This window comes from Cyanistes caeruleus, chromosome 19, assembly GCF_971803275.1.
Source record: "Cyanistes caeruleus chromosome 19, bCyaCae1.hap1.1, whole genome shotgun sequence".
NCBI classification, from domain to species: Eukaryota; Metazoa; Chordata; class Aves; order Passeriformes; family Paridae; genus Cyanistes; species Cyanistes caeruleus.
In genome coordinates this window covers 11,188,256-11,207,825 of record NC_141719.1, presented here as the reverse complement: position 1 = coordinate 11,207,825, position 19,570 = coordinate 11,188,256, and the positions used below count along the sequence as shown (strand labels likewise).

At 59.9% G+C, this 19,570-nt stretch overlaps 1 protein-coding gene across 14 annotated transcripts in view; it reads right to left on the bottom strand.

Annotated features, from left to right (window-relative positions):
- RBFOX3 (RNA binding fox-1 homolog 3) overlaps window positions 1-19,570 on the bottom strand; it is a 133,693-nt gene that overhangs the window by 24,643 nt on the left and 89,480 nt on the right. For all 14 annotated transcript variants that reach the window (XM_086857038.1, XM_086857028.1, XM_086857032.1 and 11 more), the window contains one exon: window positions 5,777-5,821. Coding sequence is in view for 1 of the 14 variants with exons in the window: in XM_086857030.1 (XP_086713156.1) it covers window positions 5,777-5,821 (45 nt within the window). In the remaining 13 variants the exon portion in view is untranslated. The remainder of the gene's footprint in view (window positions 1-5,776; window positions 5,822-19,570) is intronic.

The window sequence follows — 19,570 nt, the reverse complement described above, 5'->3', positions numbered from 1 at the left end:
GGCTGACACCAGGGGATGTTCCGTGGCCTCTTGTGTCACTTGTCCTCCTCTGGCCTCGAGCCACACGGGCAGGGACAGGAGCCCTGGTGCTCTCCACATAACAGCACCTACTTGCATCCCCATCATCCAGCACCAAGCATCGGTGCACAGGGACCTCCAGCAGCCAGTGCCACCCGTGCTCCCTGCAGGAGACATGGCAGCTCCAGGGGACACAGCTCACACCCCTGGCTGGGCAGCGTGAGCCTGTCACCGTGCCTGGCTCCTCACCCCTGCCCGTGCCACCCTTCCTGAAACCCTCTCTTGACAAAATATTTACATGAAATGGCAATTAGGCTCCCTGGATTTAATGAGAATTAACCTGCAGCAACAGCACTGTGGCAGAGCAGCTGCTGCTGAGCACCTTGAGCTCACGGGCTGGGTGGGCAGCGCCGGGGCCACAGCAGGGAAACGGCTGTAGGACACTTCCAGGGCCACCAGGACCAGGACCAGGCCACCAGCGCTGGGGCCAGAGCCTGCACGGAGGCAGGGCCAGCAGCACCAGGCCCAGCACAGACTGAGAGGGAGGAAGGAATGGTGGAGGGTGACGCAGGACTGGTGGAGGATGATGCAAGGAAGGAGCAACTGCAGAGCAGGAACCTGAAATGCCGCATTCCCAGGGTCCCCCTCTTCCCTGAGACCAGCTCCACCACCTGACAAAGGGGCCCAAGAAAAAGTGGCAGCTCTGCCACTGTGCCTCACAGGCTGCCGGGGGGCTTTAGCAGCAGCCCCCAGGGTGCCTGCACATGGAACACAACAGGAGGGGTCCAAGCCACCCCCCAGCAAGGGGGCACTGCCGGTGTGGGCACCAGCACTGGGCTGGGACCCACCTGAGCAGCAGATGGGTGAGGGGGAACACCAGGCTGGAGGTACTCCAGAAGCAGACACTCCATCCTCATAATAAGATTTTTTAAATGCACAGAGAGGGTGTTAGTGTTAAACAGGCACTGTGACCCAGGGCACAGTTTATAAATAATGGTATTTACAGACCCCTTGCCCCACACACTCTTAATTTCCCTGGCATTACTGTTCATTTGCTTTGGCATCTCAGCTCGTTGAGGTGCTGATGACCGAGCCAGCACAGCGCTCCCATCATGCAGGGACACCAGACCCTCTGCTTCCTCCCACGCCGCGACGGAGAGACGCCCACGATGCCAAGAAATGACGCTGGCTGCTCTGCCGGGAGCACAGCCCTGGTCCTGCCCTTCCCAGCAGAGCAGCCAGGCTGTCCCGGCTGCTGGCTCTGTGCACAGGGAGCAGAGACCCTGGAGCTGCCATGGCAGCGGGCACCGGCCGGGCTCTGCAAAGCCACACAGCTCCGCTTTGCTCTCGCAGCTGTGCTGGATCGTTAGGTCCCTGGGGAGAATTAGCACGGAGGCAGGAGGCTCTGCCAGCCCTGACAGGCTCTGGAGCCGTGGCAGCACCGACATCCCTCATGACAAAGCACCTTACACCTGAAAGCTGCCTCCCTGAGAAACAATGAATCCGCATTATCCTCTTCCTCCTCCCCATAAGCTCCCTTCCCCACATCCCCCTTTGCCTGCCCCTGCCCACTCTGTTCCCTGCTCCCAAATCCAAGCGAGCCCAACTCCCTGGAGCATGTAAACCTCACCAGGCTGCTGCAGCCCCCCAGCCCCTCGCTATCTCTGAGGGAGCAGGAGGGAGCAGGTGGAAGGAGCTGGTGCCACTGGTTTTCAGCCCCAGCTGGTGGGCTGGGATGCCACAGGAAGACCCTCGGATGGTGCAGAGCCTGACACAGCCCATGCTGCAGCTCTGGGGAGGGAGTGTAGCTCCATGGGGGACTGCTGGCTCCAGTTCCTCGCCCTCTGCTCGCTGTCCCAGCCACCCCAGACTGGGGCTCACAGACACATTCAGTGTCCCAGCCCCAGGCCAAGGGCCTGGACAGACCCTGTCACGTCCCCTCTCCACCCCTGCACAAAGCCCTCGAGGTCTCAGCCTGTGCCCCCTCCAGCCACGGTCTGCGTGCTCCGCCAGTGCAGGGAGAGCTGAGCCCCCCGTGCCCAGCCCTGCAGGGAGAGCTGAGCCCCCCGTGCCCAGCCCTGCAGGGAGAGCTGAGCCCCCCATGCCCAGCCCACTCCCCAGCCCTGCCCCTCGCTCTGGGCTCAGCAGGGGAACCGTGCATCCCCACCAAGCCCCAAAACCCCCGAGCAGAGACTGCTGCGGAGGAACTTTGGGGCCCACAAGGAGATCTCAGGGTCCCCATGGAAGGTTCCCATCAGCAGCCTCAGGAATTTCAGACCTGGGATAGAATGTGGGGGCTGCCCCACAAGCATCTGTCAAGATTCTGGGTGGGCACCGTGAGAGGGGCTGCTGTTCCGCACAGAGCCGTCACCTGAATGTCCCACTGTCACCACAGACCCATTGTGCCCCGTCCCAGGCCAGCCCTGAGCCCGCGGTGACCACCAAAGTACAGCTGGGGCAAGGGTTTGGTGCTGGGCAGGGCAGGCAGCTGGCCCAGGGCAGGAGCAGGGGCAGGAGGGCAGCTGGGGGTGCCCCCACCAGGGACCCCTGCCCACCTCCCCGGTCCTTCCCAAGGCCGGGGCTGTCTCCAGCCCATGTCCTGCTCGCCAGCCCTGGGCAGTGACCGCAGGGGAAGCTGTCCCCGGACGGGGGCACAGCCAGGCAGCGGCAGAGGGGAAAACCGCCCCAATCCTGAGCGAAACCTCGGCACGCAGGGAGGGAAGCGCCCACCCCGGGCAGCGGTACCTACCCAAAAATACATCACGGTGTCAGCGGCGGGGGCTGGGGCGCTCTGCGGGGCTCGGGGGGGCGATGGGCTGCTCCCGGCCACCGCTCCTCCTGTCGGGCTCCCTCCGAGCCCCCCTGCTCCCGCAGCCGCGGCTCAGAGCGGCCCCCGGCCTCCGGCCGCCCCGCTGGGCAGCGCCTCATCCACCCCGCCAAGGAAGAAAAAACGATATCCCCTCCTCTTCCAGGAGCAAAGGGAAGGGCGAGCAAAGGGGAACGCGGAGCCGGGGGTGAGCGGGTGCTGGGGAGAGGGGACCGGGCTGGGACCGGACTGGGACCGGGCTGGGACCGGGCTGGGACCGGGCTGGGACCGGGCTGGGTGCGGGCTCCCGGTGACACTCCGAGGAGACCATGTCCTGCCTCAGCATTTTCCAAGCTACCCTGTCAATAAGGGAATCCGCCGCTCACAGTTAACCTGCGAGGTGCCAGCGCTCCATAGGATTCCATAACCCGCTGCTCCCAGCGCTGCTCCCGGCCGGCAGGGATGCTCAGCCGTGGTCCTGCTGGGATGATCTGTCCTGGGAGGCACAGAGTCCCCCCTTGGAGCAGCCACCCGAGGGGACAGAGCCAGCAGCCCCCGGCCCCCGTGTGCCATGGGGAGCCACGGGCACAGTCCTTGGAGCCCGGGATGTGGCCACCGTGGACTGCACGAGAGGGCACCCAGAAATGCCAACCAACGCCAGGGCAGCCACCCTTCCCCATCCCCTTCCCGCAGCCCCAGCAGACCCCCGGGGCAGGACCGGGCAGGGGACACAGCGCAGAGCTGGCCGCGGTGTGGCCCCGGGGATAACTCCGGGGGTGCTGCTCACAAGGCCGGCCCTGGCACACAGGGAGAGCTTGGCAGCCAGGCACTGCTGCTCCTCGGGCACTGAATCTCCGGCCTCCGGAGGGACGGCGCAGTGGAAGGAGCGAGGGGACCATAAGCACTGAACCAGGCGCGGTAGCGAGGGAATAAATAAGGATAAGGGAAGCAGGAGAGTGAGGGGGGCAGCAGATTGGTCTCCGGGGCCCAGCTGGTTCTGACATCTACAGCCCCATAATCATATTCAGAACAGCACCAGGCTGGAGGCAGCTCTCCTCCAGTACGGCAATAAACGAGAGCAACACTCTCAATAATTCAGCACCAGGAGAGGGTGATAAAGCAGCAGAGGCACCACTGCAGGCAGCTGGGGCGGGGGGCTCCCTGTTCCCTCTTATATCTCAGTGATCCAAACCCTTTCCTCTCTCTCTGTGCCCTGTAAATGCAGCTCCAGCTGCGACTTGGGGTCCCCCCCAGCCTGCCAGACCCCCCAGTCCTGCTGTATGGGACAGACAGAGGGGCCCAGTGCAGCAGAATGAAACCCCTCCATCACCAGCAGACAAAACCTGGGGGTCACTGGGCAGGGGCAGAACTGGAGCCAGGGCAGGGCCAGCAGCAGGAGCACCTCCCCAGCTCTCTCCCAGCACCATTCCACCCTCTCCCACTGCAGCCCTTCAGACCTGCACAAACAGAGCCTGGAGCCCCTGTGCCACGTCCCAAACCTGTCACCCAGACCGGGCACGGGGCAGCCGAGCTGCAGGACACCCACCCCGCTGCCCTCCCCTCTGCTGTGGACACACCTCTCCAGACACAGCCAGTGGCCACAGCCCAGCACGTTCCAGCAGCCCCCGCAGCCTCCGACCCCACACACAGCAGGGAGGGAGCAAAGCCCCCTCCCCAGCACAGGAAGGGAACCACCAAGGCATCAGTAAACACACGGGTGGCAGAGGTGGGGACAGCCCGGCCCTGCAGCCCCCAGCTCTGCAGCTGACCAGCACATCAGCCCAGCAGTGAGCTGACCCTCTGTGAGCTGACCCTCTGTGAGCTGACCCTCTGTGAGCTGACCCTCTGTGAGCTGACCAGCAGTGAACTGACCCTCTATGAGCTGACCAGCAGTGAGCTGACCACCACGTGTCCCCCTCGCTCACACCTCAGCCCTTGTCCCACTCATCCTGGCCCTGCTCCCTCCCAGCCTTTCTGGTCCTTTCTAGTAGCTCTTTCTCCACATTTCCCATGGGATCTCAGGACCCTTCCAGACAGTCCCCTCCCAGCAGGTCACCTCCATCCAAGGATGGGAGTGTTCCCCTGCCAGACACCTCTTCATTGTTCTGCATGTTGGCAGCTCCTGTAGCAAGGTGCCACTGCCTTGGTCCCCGTCACCCCCTGGTCCCACTGGCACCCCCAGCCCATGCCAGGGCCCAGAGCAATGAATGCACCAGACTCATCCTCTCCAGCCCCTTGGCCTTCTTTCCTCCTCTTCTTCCCTGGCTTTGGTGGGGGAGTGCTGTACTCAGTGGGATGGACCTTGGGGGATGCGGTGTCCCCTCCGTGATGGGATGTCCCTAGTGCTGTGACACCCAGTAACGTGAGGGCAGGGCAGGAAGGAGCCATCCACACCTGACCAGCAGGCACCAGGCTGGCAGAGGGCATCTGCTCTGGTCACCTTGCACATACATCAGCCATGACCTGCCTCAGCCTGGGGACACCATGAGCTGTTGTGACGCCTCCCAGAGCCCTGGGGACAAACATCTGCTGCGGTGGCCAGGCCAGGGTCAGCACGGGGCTGTGGGCTGCTCTTTTCCCTCAGTAAGGACAGGGTCCCGGGCTCCTCCAGGGATGGCTCCTGGGAGCCACACAGAGTACGGACAGACAGCAAGTCAGCACACACGGACGCTCACAGGCACGTCAGTCTCAGCTCTCCTCATGCAGGACTCACGTCACACCTGCGTGGGGCTCAGTGCCGGGGGGAGCCGGGGGTCGTGGGCAGCCTTCCTCCCATCCCTCCCCCGAGCACGGCTCCGTGCCCACCAGCCCCTGCCTGATCCCTGAGCCCCGGCCAGCCCCGCACCAAGCACCCATTGCCAGCCCCACACATGCAGGGTCAGCGTGCAGGAGGGACCCCGGGAGCAGCCAAGGCACAGCCCAGTGCAGCCTCTGGCATCCCAACCTCCGTACCTTTGATTCAGCCCAGCTCCTCCGGCGGCGCTTGCACTGGGCTCTCTAGAAAAGACAGGGAAGAGGAGGAAGAATTAAAATCGATGATCATCATCACTAACCTGTTACAGTCAATGCTGTCTGCTCATCGACTGCGCAGCGTTGGGCTATGAGCACGGACGTGAGTGTTATTCCCTGGAAGCCTGTGCTGGTCAGGAGCTGGTGGCCAGGCCAGGGGCTCAGCTCAGGGCAGCCAAGCAGCATCAGCACCCACCAGCACCATGCCCAGGGTGATGGGCACAGGAACCACCCCCCTTCAGCTCCACCAGTGCACCTCAAAGCCAACCCAGCTCCCACAGACCATGGGCCCCCTCCTTGGCTGCCCCAGAACCTTGCCAGCACAGCCCCACACACCCCACAGGGTGGGAGGGGGCACAGCTGTCACCGAAGCGCTGGCTGCACATCTGGGTTGGTGTCTCCCAAACCTTCTGCCCACAGCAGCACGGCACACGCTCCTGTGAGGAGCAATCCCTGCGGCACACGGCTCTGCTGCTGTCCTGGCTCTGGGCACTTCTTGGAAATAAAGCCAAATTTCAAAGAAAACTTCCTGAAAGCTGCACTTCAACTAATTGGCTTTTGCAGCATGGCCAACGCAAACATTCATCAATCATGTTAGACCCTCGGAAATAATGAGAATGGCTGGTACATCCCAGGAGTGGTTAAAGAATGAGGGGGAGCTGTGTGTGCTGCTTTGGGGGCCCACAAGTGCTGAGTCCCCCCTGCCCAGCTGCTCAGCCCCCACTGCAGGGGCAGCACCCCAGGATGAGGGTCCCGAGTGTGGGTGCAGGGACCCCGTGAGCTGCTCCTGGTGAGCACATGGCCCCGGACGGTCCGGAGACCCCTCTGGTGGAGGCTCAGGAAGCAGAGACTGATCCCAGGCACTCGTGTTAGCAAACACGGTTCTCAGCCGCGCAGCAGGATAATCAATTATGGTAATTCCTGCCTCAATGAATCAGATTCATGGAGGAGTACAGCTCATTAGGCTGGTGCTGACTTCCATTAGCACTCTTATGATAAAAACCCTCCAAACACTCTCACCCAGCACGATGCATTCACCAGGCTGGGGGTCTCTCCTCGCCCCGGGCCAGGGCAGACCCAGCTGTGGGACGTGGGTGTCCTAAAAAAGATGTTTGGGAACTCCCTGGTTCCCAGCAGCGTGATGACAGCCCTGCTGCTGCAGGCCTGCAGACCCTCCTGCCCCAGCCACCACTCCTGAGCTCTTCCAGCGCCCACCAGGATCCCGGCTGGGATCAGGAGATGGCACGGCAGGCCCAGAGCAGCAGGGCTGGGTGTGCTGGGAGGGCTGGGAGTGCTGGGAGCCCAGCCTGCCTGCTCTGCAATGAATAATTGACACGGCACGCTCCTGGGGGAGGCTCAGCGATGGGTAACGCCGCATTTCCCAAACACATTTCCCAAGAAAGGCGCCTTCTGAGAAGCTCCCCAGAGCACCGCGGGGCCCCGCAGCCAGGACGTGCCTCAGCTGGGATGCCACGCTCGCTGGCACCGGCAGGGAATCACCAAGCCCAGCTCCAGACCCTCTGGTGCTCCCTCCCAGCAGCACAGGGAGCGGGATGCTCAGCCAGAGCCTCCCTGTCCACGTGTGGGACAAATGTGGGAGAGGGAAACCCCTGGCCAAGCGTTGATGGGAGGCAGGAGCAGCTCCAGGCAGCATCTGGAGGGGGATCTTGATCCAGTCTCTGCTTTTCTGGCAGAGGTCTGGGCTGACTGATTCCGCCTGGAACCTTGCAAAGCCTCAAAGGGACCCGCTGCCAGAACAGGATCCCAGCTAAAAGAGAATGAGAATCAGGGGGTCTGCACAAGAAATGCAGCCTGTGTCACTCAGCTGCACCTCATCACCCCCTATCCCCACACTGCAACCTGAGGCAGGTCTGGCTCTGATCCGCTGGGAAACTTCTTGGTAGTTTCTCAAAGTACATTTTAACCCCCATTCCCTCCACCAAAAATCCTAAATTAATTTTGCTTTTAATTAAATTCATTAGCAAAGATTATCTGGCTGAGGAACAATAATGTCCCACCCCTCCCCCCACAGCCCTCTCTATTTATATCCCCATATACAGAACAGCAGCGAATATTTCTTTATGGGCCATTAAAGGTTTAATGTTTAATTTATAACCACCTCTCCGGCGGGTGGGATGGCCAGGCACAATGTCAACATTTTTAATTAAATGAGAAGGGATTTTTTTTTTTTTTCCCCAGCTAAGGAATATAAAACATCCCGTTCCCAGCAGTGCTGGAGTCAGGGACAGGAGGGGCAGGGGCTGGGGCAGAGGCTCCTCCTGCACAGCAGCTCTCAGGACATGTTTCCCCACTATCCCGCTCTGCCCGGGGCCAAGCCAGGGCTGTTCCACATCCCCAGGCAGGAGCTGGGACATGAGCTGGGCAGCACCCAGAGGAGCCCTGGTGGGGCCAGCAGCAGCTCAGCTCTGGGGCAGCTCAGGAGAGTCCTCCAGCCAGCAGCTGAGGTCTGGGAAGAGCAGTCCCATCCTGGGGACAGCTCATGGTGCTGCCCCACTTTGGGAAGTGTTTTGCTTGGCTGCGGGGCCCGGCAGGTCCCTCGGGGGGCAGAGGTGAGAGTGTGGCACTGCCACGCTTGGCACAGCCCGTGCCAACATCGCTGGTCACCAAACGCCTCCCGAGCAACCTCCCAGCTGAAATCCTTCCTGCAACTTCTGCTGGTCACTGGCACCTCCTCCCCGCCGGTGACTGCGGCTCCTGCGGCATCACCAGCTCCTTCCTGCTGGTGAGGAGAACAGAGTGCTGCCAGTGCCCAGATCGTTCATGGCACCTGCCTGGCACAGCAGGCACCACCACAGGAGCCTGGTGCTCCTGGCATCCCTCCCACAGCCCCTCCATGCACAGTGCATGGAGCAGGAACACAGGAACGCGTCTGCGGCAGCCTCAGCACCACAGTGCAGCCCTTCCTGCTGGCCAGAGGCGAGGGGCAGCTCCGAGCAGGCAGGTTTCCATTAATGGAGTATTTTATCTTACAGGAGAGATTAAATCTCTGGACAGAGCAGAGCAAAAGCGCTGAATCAGCAGCTAGCTGGGGGTGGCAGGTTCAGCCACGAGCATTTGGCTCCAGCACAGCCGTCAGTGCTTCATCCTCCTGCATCCACACTCTGCCAGACAGTGCCAGCCCTGAGCCCCCACAGCCTGTCCTCTGCCCTTGCAAGCGCTGGAGGAGCCACACGCAGCCCCACGGAGGGGCACCGACAGACCCAGAGCAAGCCAAGCGCCAGTGGCAGGGGTGAGCTGCCTTCCTCCCTCCCTCATCATCCTCTGCACGGCACTGATGGGCAGGAGGTGTCCTGGCACAGCTGCCATGTCAGCCAGCAGGTCCCCAGCCCTCCCTGCGGGCTCTGCTCCCACCCACACCTCAGCAGGGTCCCTCACAAAGCCCACGGACACGACTCTCATTCTCCTGCCCATGGATGTGACTCTCGTTCTCCTGCCCATGGACACGACTCTCGTTCTCCTGCCCATGGACACGACTCTCGTTCTCCTGCCCATGGATGTGACTCTCGTGCTCCTGCCCATGGACACGACTCTCGTTCTCCTGCCCATGGACACGACTCTCGTTCTCCTGCCCATGGACACGACTCTCGTTCTCCTGCCCATGGATGTGACTCTCGTTCTCCTGCCCATGGATGTGACTCTTGTTCTCCTGCCCATGGACACGACTCTCGTTCTCCTGCCCATGGACACGACTCTCGTTCTCCTGCCCATGGATGTGACTCTCGTTCTCCTGCCCATGGATGTGACTCTCGTTCTCCTGCCCATGGACACGACTCTCGTTCTCCTGCCCATGGACAGGCTCTCACGCCCAGCACTGCCTGCGTTGGCTGCAAAGCCAGGGAGGAGCAGAGCAGTCTCTGCCCACACACCCACATGTGTGCTCACGGGAGCAGGAGTGCAAGGGCCGGCTGCAGGGAGCCAGCAACGGAGCAGGGATGGTACTGTGCCGCTCACTAAAAGCATGAGTGTCACTAAATCAATAATTCATTTACTTTAATGAGATAAGTACTTGGAAAACTAATTGCAAACCTGCTCCATTTACTCCAACCCATTATAGCCTTTAATGTAAATGGCAGGAATGCTGCTGGAGGAAGGGGAATGGCTTTGGGTAGAAGATTGTGTTGTCCTTCCCCTTCTTCTAAGAAAGAGAACTATCAGTCATCAGCTGGGACAGCAGAAGCCAAAAGAGCTGGTGGAATCACCGTGTGGAAGCGCTGGTGACGGAATCACTGCGTGGAAACAGTGATGGCAGAGCAAGGGGAAAACCCAGATCCCCCCCGGAGTCACCACTGTCCCTCTGCCCATGCTGCCACCACAGAGGGATGTCCCAGGCCGGGATGTGGCTTCACTCTTCTCCTGTGCCACAGACTCCCATCTGGAGCCCTGCTGGACGTGCCCCCGCTGCAGGTGGTCACTGCAATCATCCGTCGTTGGTTAGAAACGCGCGGCCGTATCTGGCACAGCATCCCCCGTGTCGCCAGCCGCCAGCTCCTCTGCCTCAGCCGCTGCTGCCCTGGCCACCCCTGCGGTCCCCAGCAGCCCCCACGTGCCCGGGGAGCCAGAGCGGGCAGGGCTGTCCTGGCAGGCCCCAGCAGTTTCCTGAAGAGGAGCCGTGGCCGCAGAGCCGCAGCCCGAGCAGGAGCCGGGTGCCAAGGGCTCACTTCTCGCTTGCTGGAGCAAATGGCAGGTCATAAAAAGGAACTGTGACAGAAAAGAAAATGTTCCAGAGTCCACAAGGACCAGTCCAGGGTAAATCCATCTGCTCAGCAATTTAGCTCGAAAATCCTTTCCAATCATCCGTGCTGTAGGCCCTTCATCCCCAGCTGCTGGCTCTGGTCAGAGCCTTTCCCACTCCAGCAGCTCACATGGGGTTTGTGGTGCTTGGTGATCCCAGAACACCCCATCAGGGACACTCGGGGAGGGGTCACACCTCGGGGAGGGGTCACACCACCCCTTGCAGAGGGTTTGGCAGTGGCGTGGGCTGTGGGAACTCTTTCCCAAGCCATTGGCTCACTGAGAAGAGCACATCATCCTTCCCAGGTCCCATGGCACCGTCTGTGGGACGTAGGAGGGCTCCCAGGGAGATCCCAGGAGCTGGGATCCCTGGGGCCGAGGAGAGCTGGGATAATCCTGCCTGGCTGAGAACTCCACAGCTCAGCCTTGCGCAGCCACCGCAGAGATCTCCCTGCAGGCATCCCGTGAATCCCACCTCAGCCACTCCTGTCTCACAGAAAATCAATGGCAAGCATCTCAATTAATCACACCAGGGGCAAATTGATTAGGAGCCTAAATAAGGTCAACATGGTTGTCTGCTTATAGGGTGGGACCCCTTAATCATCATTTTATCTGCAATGGGCTGCAGAGCCGGCAGTCACAGAGCTCAGGAGCGCAGAGGGGTCCGCACTGAACTCCTGCAGCCTCGGGGGCTGCTGGCACCGGAGCTGTGGCTCTGCCACAAGCAGCTGCAGTCCAGCATGAGACAGCCACCAGGCAGCTGGGAGCCCCACGTGGGGACAGCGAGAGCCCCAGGCCCAGCTCTCACCTCAACTCCAAGGCAAAAAAAGCAGCAAAGCACCTCTCTGGGTACAGCACATCCCTCTGACCCCACCCCAGCTCAGGGGTTCCTTTGGCTTCTACTGTCCCACTTGGTGGGAAATATCACTTGGACTGATATTTCTCTTCCTTAGAAGACACCATCTCCCACCCAAACGTCCTTCCTTTCCTCCAGCAGCATTCCTGCCACTTACACTAAAGGCCATGGCTGGGGTAAGGGACAGAGCCATGAGTGCTCCTCTGCTCCCCACGAGCCCCGAGTGCTGCCCACAGCCCCTTTGGCACTGGACACACCTCACTCACTCACCTGCCGCTGCCCCAGCCACCCGCCGCCTCCTTTTGTTGTAAATACCGGTATAAATATTATAATTTGGTTTAATATTTAATATAGTCAGGTTAAATAAGCATTCCAAGCCCCATAAATAATCATTAACAGAGGATTCTAATTGTGCTGTTGGGATCTGGCTTCATGACTTATTTAGCGGGCAGACACTCTTCCCCTCCGCGCTCCCCACGCGCTGTAAATTAACCTGTGGCTCAACCTCTCCCTGAGAACCTGGTGGGACACGGCCCTGGGAGACAGATCCGCTCTGGGATGACACCAGCATGTGGAGCTGGGATGAAACCAGCGGGGACAGGGGGACCAGAGCAGCTGGAGGAGCCTGCAGGAACATGGAGCAGCTGAGCAGGACAAGACTGAGAGAAGATCCTGGGTGTGGGGGCATCCTTGGCTGTGGACACCTGGGCACGGCGTGAGCCCTGGAGCAGAGGTAGGTGAGCCATGGAAGAGGAGCAGCCACACACCCTGCTCACCCTGGGGTGGCATCAGCAGGGACAGACACACAAAACATGGCCAGGCGAGCGGAGAGCAGGGGAGGCTTTTATTCCAACCACAAACCTACAGTGAAATTGATTGGAAACAATAGCAAAGAAAGAAACAAACCCCAAAGCACCAAACCCAATGCATGGGGAATTGGCCAGGGGTGAGCGTTCTGAAAGCGCTGAGCACAGACACGAGGACAAGCAAAGTGCAGGAAAACCTCTGTGTGAGTGCTTTCCCCTCGAGGGATGTACTGATGCAGTGCTGTGGAAAAAGGCTGGGGTTTTCTTTATGTTGCTTAATTTCATCTTGAAACGAAAGCCAACAAAAAGAAATGGAAAGAGCCCCCTCTCCAGTGAGCCTGGCTGCAGCCCCTGTGCTGTGCCCTCAGCTCTGTGTGCCAGCTCCAAAGGACACCACGTGCACCCCAGGAGGAGTGGGGATAGCAGCCCAGGGAGACAGGCATGTCCTGCTCCCCGGACACCCTGGGGTGCTCCTGCTCCCGCTGATGCCATCAGGATGCTCACATTCAGAGTCTATCCCCAGAGTGTGCCCTGTGCCCTCTGGATATTAAGCACAGAGAGACCCCTGGGAGGTCTCCTGTCCAACTGAGAGATGCAGCAGAAGGGGACCCAAAAGTGAGTCCTTCTGGAGCAGCTTTCCTGTCTCTGCACCTCTGCTCCAGGCCCTGCTCACACCGAGTGTGGGTGCCCCAAACAGTGCCAATCCTGACTCTGGGCTGCAGCTCCACGGGAAAAGTCCTGCTTTATCTTTATTTGTCAGGATTTATATGAAAAGGGGATAGTTCAGCTCTAAATGTAATGATTTGGAAGAACAGCCCTCCAGTGGCCTCCTCAGCTAGCATCAATACCATCGACTGCTAAAACAACTGATAGCCCTGGCCCAGCAGGGTGGGGGAACGTTCCTTCCTGCTGAGACCCCAAACAAGCCCTGCTCCAGGCCCCCACACCCCAAAGCACTCCCTGCACCTTGTCCATGGGCAGCACAGGCCTCTGTGTACTGCAGAGGAGCGACAGTGAGAGCTGTGGGGATACACCGGGATCACCTGCACAGGTAACACCGGCACGGCATTTCCTGCATGAAATTCAACAATTATTTAACAACCTCCCACAGAGTTCCATCCCTCATGGTGCCTGCAGCGGGGTGAGCATGGACAGCACTGGGGTGGCAGCACCTGCTGCAGTGTGGGAGGGTCCCCAGCAGCTTCCTGGGGCTGGTGACAGCCCAGCCAGCACAGCCTCCCTCACTCAGCCAGGACCTGGCTCAGGATCAGCACGTGGAGTGTGGTGCTCTGCAGGTGAGGTCACTGCCGCAAGCGAGCAGCGGTGCTGCTCCACAGTGAGGGGCACGTGGGGGTCCCAGTGAGGGGAACAGCTCACTCCTGCATCCCCCTGCCCCAGCAAAGCCATCCCTGGAGCCCTTCGGGAGCTGGAGTGCTGAGTGGATGCTGTGGAGCAGAGGGGCTCGGGGAGCACGGTGAATGTGCCTGTGACAGGAGGGAGGACACACCTGGGCACAGGGCAGCGTGTGCGGCACAGCCAGAGCAGAGTTATTTGTAAATAATCCCTAATTAATAAGATTCACAGGCCTGGGTGGCTCAGTGGATCCCAGGCAGGGACAACGGCAATCTCCATTCTTCCACTTCTCAATTACAGCTTCGGGGAGGGAAGCAGGAGCTGGCCAGGGTGAATTAGAGAGACTTTTGTCACGTTTAATATCACTTCGTTTTGCAGACTGCTGACGCAGCGGGATTTCACAGCTTGGAATTTATGGTTCTTTTGAGAGACATGCGCAAAAAACGAGGAAAAAAATACCCTGCCATCAGCACAAACCCATCAACTCTGCTGGGAAAGAGCTGGGCTCTGGGGTCAGGGATCCCCAGGCGAGCAGAACTCGGCAGGGCTGGGGTGCAGCACTTGCAGTCTCAGCCTCAGGTGAGCGCATCAAGGGGTCCTGGGAGACCTGGGGCTGCCCTGTGGCTGGGGTGTCCCTGTCCCCAGCTCCCTGCTCACCTCAATCCCACTGGAGGCTCCCGAGGAGCCGCCGTGCCGGGGATGGTGCCACACGGTGTTATTGGGCCCCAAGGGGGTTTTATGCAAAATGACACACGATATAAATGACTGTTGTAAACAGAGAGTTTAATAAAGGGCTGTGTGTGAATTTTACAGCCTCCCCAAGGATAATTAAAATTATTTATCTACTTACCTAGCTTGCCACCAGAGCAGTCTATTAATTATTATCTATTACACAGGGCCTGCTTTGCATGCCGCCGGAGCACTGCCTGCCACCAGCACCCACCAGCACACACAGCAGCACCGGGGGGCTGCGAGCCATCGCCATCCCAGGGTGACCCCGGCCTGCCCCGGGCCCCTCACAAACCCTGTGGGAGCATGAGATACTCAGGATCAGGTGTTTCTCTCCCAACCTGTGGCCAGGCTTTTAAAACCTGCTTGGTTTTGCAAAGCAGCAGCCCCCAGGGCCGGGAGTGGAGCGGAGCCCAGGCAGAGGGTGAGATAACGCTGTCCCTGCTCCACCACAGCACTGGGCAGCCACAGGCACCAGGGCTGGTTGAGGGAGATGCCACCAGTATCCCCTGACTGTGCAGCCCCTTGGGGGGCAGGAGCCCCCAGGAGAAGCCCCCAGGGCAAGCAGGGGCACGGCAGAGAGGGCTCAGAGGGAGGCAGCCGTAGCCCCGGTGCCGCAGCAGCTGGCGCGGCGCTCCCTGCTCCTCTCCATCTCTTACCGTGACAGAGCAATCTCCGGGATCCCCCGGCTCCTCTCTGCCCGTCAGGAGACCTCAGGGGGCTCTGCTGTGCGGGTACCTAACGCTGCTTTATTAGCTTAATAAAGCCAGCGATGCTGGCAGGATGTCCCTCTGCAGGGGTGGCCGGAGAGACGCTGGCCACGGGGCCACGGCTGGGACAGTGGCACAGCTCCACAGCCCGGCCGGCACCCGAGCCCCTGGCGAGGCACGGCCCTGGAGCAGCCTGTGGGGAGTGGAGGATGCTCCTGCCATCGTGGGCAGCTCGAGCCGCCAGCTCTGCCCGTGTGCCATTAATCACTGCGGCAATTGCTTTCCCTGCCCGCTCCCAGCGCTGCCCTCAGCAGCCCCAGCGCCTGCGAGTGCCTCGGCTGCTGCCAGCACCAGCCCTGCTGGGACCCCGCAGCCCCCAGGACATGCTGGACCGGCTGTGTCCCGCACCTTCCCTCTTGCTGACTGAGCTCCGGCGGGTCCGAGCCCTGGCACTGAGGTCCTGGATGATGGCACAGGGCACAGTGACCCCGGAGGCTGGTGGCAGCTCAGCAGGAGAGCCTGCTGTCCTTCAGCAGCCACTGAGGCATCAGTGCGTGACAGTGGCTCCATCATTAGGAGCTGGAGTCCCTCAGCAGCCTGCTGGGAGTATTTTCATCTCCCAGGGTGGCTCCTCTCCCTCAGCCCTGCAGGTCCTGGTTCTCGGCAGTGCCGGCTTCTCTTTGATCCTGCACAGTTACACTCCCAGGCTCACAATCTCATAGAAGCCGCGTGATCGAATTCCAGGTCATTACTCAAGGAAAGAGACCCCCCCACACTGGCAGCAAGAGCTCCAACCCAATTACAGCCTGCCCAGTGCTTCTGCCAGCTGCCACGTGCCAGCCTCGGTGGCCCTGGTGCCACAAGCAAGCCACAGAAATGGCAGCGGAGGCCCTTGGAGGCTGTGCCAGGGGTTCTGCTCAGTTCGGGCTCTCGGCCGGGCCGGCTGCTCCTGCTCAGCTCCCAGCAGCACCAAAGCAGCTCTGAGCCCCTCTGAGCTCCCTCCTCTCTCCTGTCCACCTCCAGGACTGCTGGCACGGGGCCCAATCGCCCCATGGAACAGGAGTGACCCAGGGCAGGCAGAGCCTCGGCTCCTGCCACCCTCCCCTCAGTGCCTGCAGCAGCCCCAGCCTGGGGGTACCCACGGTTTGCTCTCCCCTAAGGCGGGGTGCTGCTCACGCTGCAGCTGCGTTGAGCTTGCAGAAACAGCTCTGAGGAGAAACCCACCCTGGCACGGCCGCACTCACTGGGGATGATGGACGATTATGGACCATCTGCACTTCCAGGAGGGTATGGATTTATGGGCAGACAGTTTGCAGAGTGTCCATTACTATAACTCACTGGCCTCTCCAAAGCTGTGGTGATGGGGCCCTGGGCCGCTGCTGTGGGGAAGTTTGGGTTAAGGGCTGGCAGGAAGGAAAAGTGATTCCCTGAACTGTTTTTCACATCTGTGGAGCCGGGGAGAGCCATGGCTGTTCCCATCTCAGCTGCACTGCCTGTGGGCACCCCGGCTCCCTGACACTCGCCCAGGTTCTCTCCAACAGCCCCAGCCTTTTCTCCCTGCTGCCCACAGGCCTCTGCCAGCAGCAGCTCCTTCCTTGCTCCCCCTTCTTGATCCCATTCCTGTCACCCACCACTTCCACCGGGAAGAAATCCCTTCCAGCAGGACCAAGGATTGACCAGCATGTCCCAGGAGCAAGTGGGTGGAAGGAGGCAGCAGATGGGACCTCTGAGCACGGAGAGAGATACATGTTGAATAACAATGGTGAATTCCCCTGAGCTCTGGTGTTTTTAATGCTGGATTAGGCTGTCAGGCAGCAATTAAATGGGGTAATAAAAAGCTAAGTGCTCGTATTTCAAGGTTCCTGCCTCCTGCACAGTGGGGAGGAGCAGGACAGGGGGCTGCTCTGCTCCCCACGGGGTCCAGCCTGGCATTTCCAAGGAAGAGCAGAGGAACTTTGCGAAGGTTTGTAGGTGCTGCCGAGACAACCCCAACCCTGCAATGCTCCCAGCCTGCCTGTGCTGCCTCTCCTGGTGGCCAGGAGCAGGCTGGCTTGGCCTATTCCAACTCCCTTCTGTCCCAGGACACAGAAGCATCCCCACAAATGCTTCCCCTTCCCGTCCCAACGCCCACCATCAGGCTGGATCAGATGTAATGAACCCCTGTGCTTTTAACCTCATCGTGCAGCTCCTGGTTGGAGCCCAGCTTTATCAGTTTTTATCCTGTGTAATATTCATCACGCTGGTTTATTTATGGGCCCCCTCTTCGGGAAGGTATTTTTCAGGCCTGGTGAATAAAACATAAGGCTGTGCAGGTTGTCAGAGGGAATGCAGCTCCTCTGATGTCAGCCTGACTAACGGCCTTTAGTTTTCTCCAACGACTGCACTTTGAGAGAAATTTATTTGTATTTGGGTTCCCGTTGGTCGGTGAGATGTGAATTCTTTTCTCTTCGGAATAAATGAGGCTTCAGCTCCACGGCAAGGATTGGGGGCGTGGTGGGTGGGTACAGAGCCCTGGCCCCGGGGATGGAGCAGGACAGGGACCCCGGAGGGGCCTGGGGCTCTCCGGACACCGGCACACACCGGGCATGAGCTCCACATCCCAGCACTGCAGGAGCCCAGCCAGGACACAGGAGGAAGGCTCCTGCCTCAGCCACACTCTCAGAAACACGTTTGGTGTTAGAAAAGACGAGTCCCTGGGTAGCAGCTGCTTTTGCCACAGGGAGGGAGCACAGGCACACACCTGCAGAGCAGGTAACCCCTCCGTGCCGGGCTCTCCGTGCTGTGTGTCCTGGCAGGAGGGGCAGGGCTGTGAGTGCCAGCCTGCTCTGAGGGCAGTGAGAGGGATAAGGACACCCGAGAAGCTGCCCTCTCACCAGAAATGTGTGAGGGAAGGGAAAGAAGGCAGAATCCCCTTTTCCAGCTGTGATCATCACAGGCAAACTCCACCACAGCAAACAGCACTCCCAGGCTGTACCTGCAGCTGCACCAGACACCCCATCCACCCCATCCCTGTGGGATGCCCCAGCCGTGCTCCAGAGGAGCCTCATCCCACCTCCCAGCCCGTCTGCTCCCCTAGCCCGGGCACAGCCCCACGGGCACGGGGGGCACATGGACCCTGCACTCCTGGCACCGACAGCAGCAGCTCCCCGAGGCTGTGCCAGCTTGGGAATTGCATCCCTAGCAGCCCCGCACCGTGGGGCAAACCCTGCCCTGAGCTGGGTAAGGAATTCTGGCCGTGACCCAAAACTCCTATTAACAAATCAAACCATAAAAACCCACAGCTGCAGCCAGGAGATTTCCCTCCATCAGCTGCTAATTTATGGGGTTACTGGTGTCAGCGGTTTGAAAGCAGCAAAATCCCATCAAAGAGCCGCCCCAACTCGGCGCTGGGCACTTGAAAACAATCACAAACACGCTTCTGAGGAGGCTGCTTGGGATGCAACTCCTTGATGTTTAATTATTAATATTCCAGGCAAACAAGTTAAATTCTACTGAAGAGAAGGAGAAGCCAGAGTTCGAAGTGAGCTGAAGGAGCATCATAAATCATCCCGGGAAGCGTTTGGCAGGAGCCCCACTGGAGCCACTTGTGCCGACAAGGAAGAGAGGGTCTGCCGTGCCCCGGGAATCTCGGCGGGGAGAACAGGGGACCACTGGCACATGACACCCCTGAAAGGCTCTGGAGCACTTTCCAAAGCTCCGTGGCTGTCCCCTGCCTGGACAGAGCAGGAGCAGGGAGGGAGGGGAGCAGAGCGGCTCCGTGCGCACGGTGCTGGCAGCGGCTCTGCGCTGTCCCCGCGATGCGCCTCGCCTCCCTGGGCCCCGCACAGGCTGCTCCTAACACCTGTGTTCTTAGCTCAGAGTATCTGGGGACATCCCACTGGCTTTCCAGACTCCACCTGTCCCCTCAGCACCCCCAAGCTCTGCACGGGGGATCCTGGGGCTCGATGTGACACAAAGTGCTTGGTGCCCAAATGCTGGCAGCGCAGCACCTCCTGCCTGTGCCAATTCTGAGGCCAAATCCACGCTTTTCTACCATTCTCCAGCTTCCAATTCATTCCCAATATGCATTCTGAAATCCCTGCAAATTCTCTCAGTGCAGTGCAGAGGGAGGACGACAGACAGCTCTGCTGAGCCGGGGCACCCCTGTTCCCGGATCACGTTCTTGAGCATTCTTCCCCTTCTCCTGTCCCTCTCCTTTCCCTTCTTTGCAGTTTTGTTCTCCCCACCCAGCAGAAAGGAGAGCAGCCGACACTTCTTGCTGCTCCATCTCGATTCACTCAGTTTTATGTCTCACAAATGCATGTGCAGATTTCTCCACTTCTTTATTTGTTCATTAAGACTCCAATAAAAGTGTTGTAAAAATGCCCTTTTCTGTTGGTAATTGCCGTTCCTGGTTTAATATGCGAGCAGTGCTGGCTCTCCTGAGGGACTCCCCGAGCTCTCTGTAAACACCACGGGTCCAGCCAGAGCCCCATTATCCCTCACCTCTGTCTTCCTGCAGCACAAGGCTTTGCACTCTGATGTTTCCCAT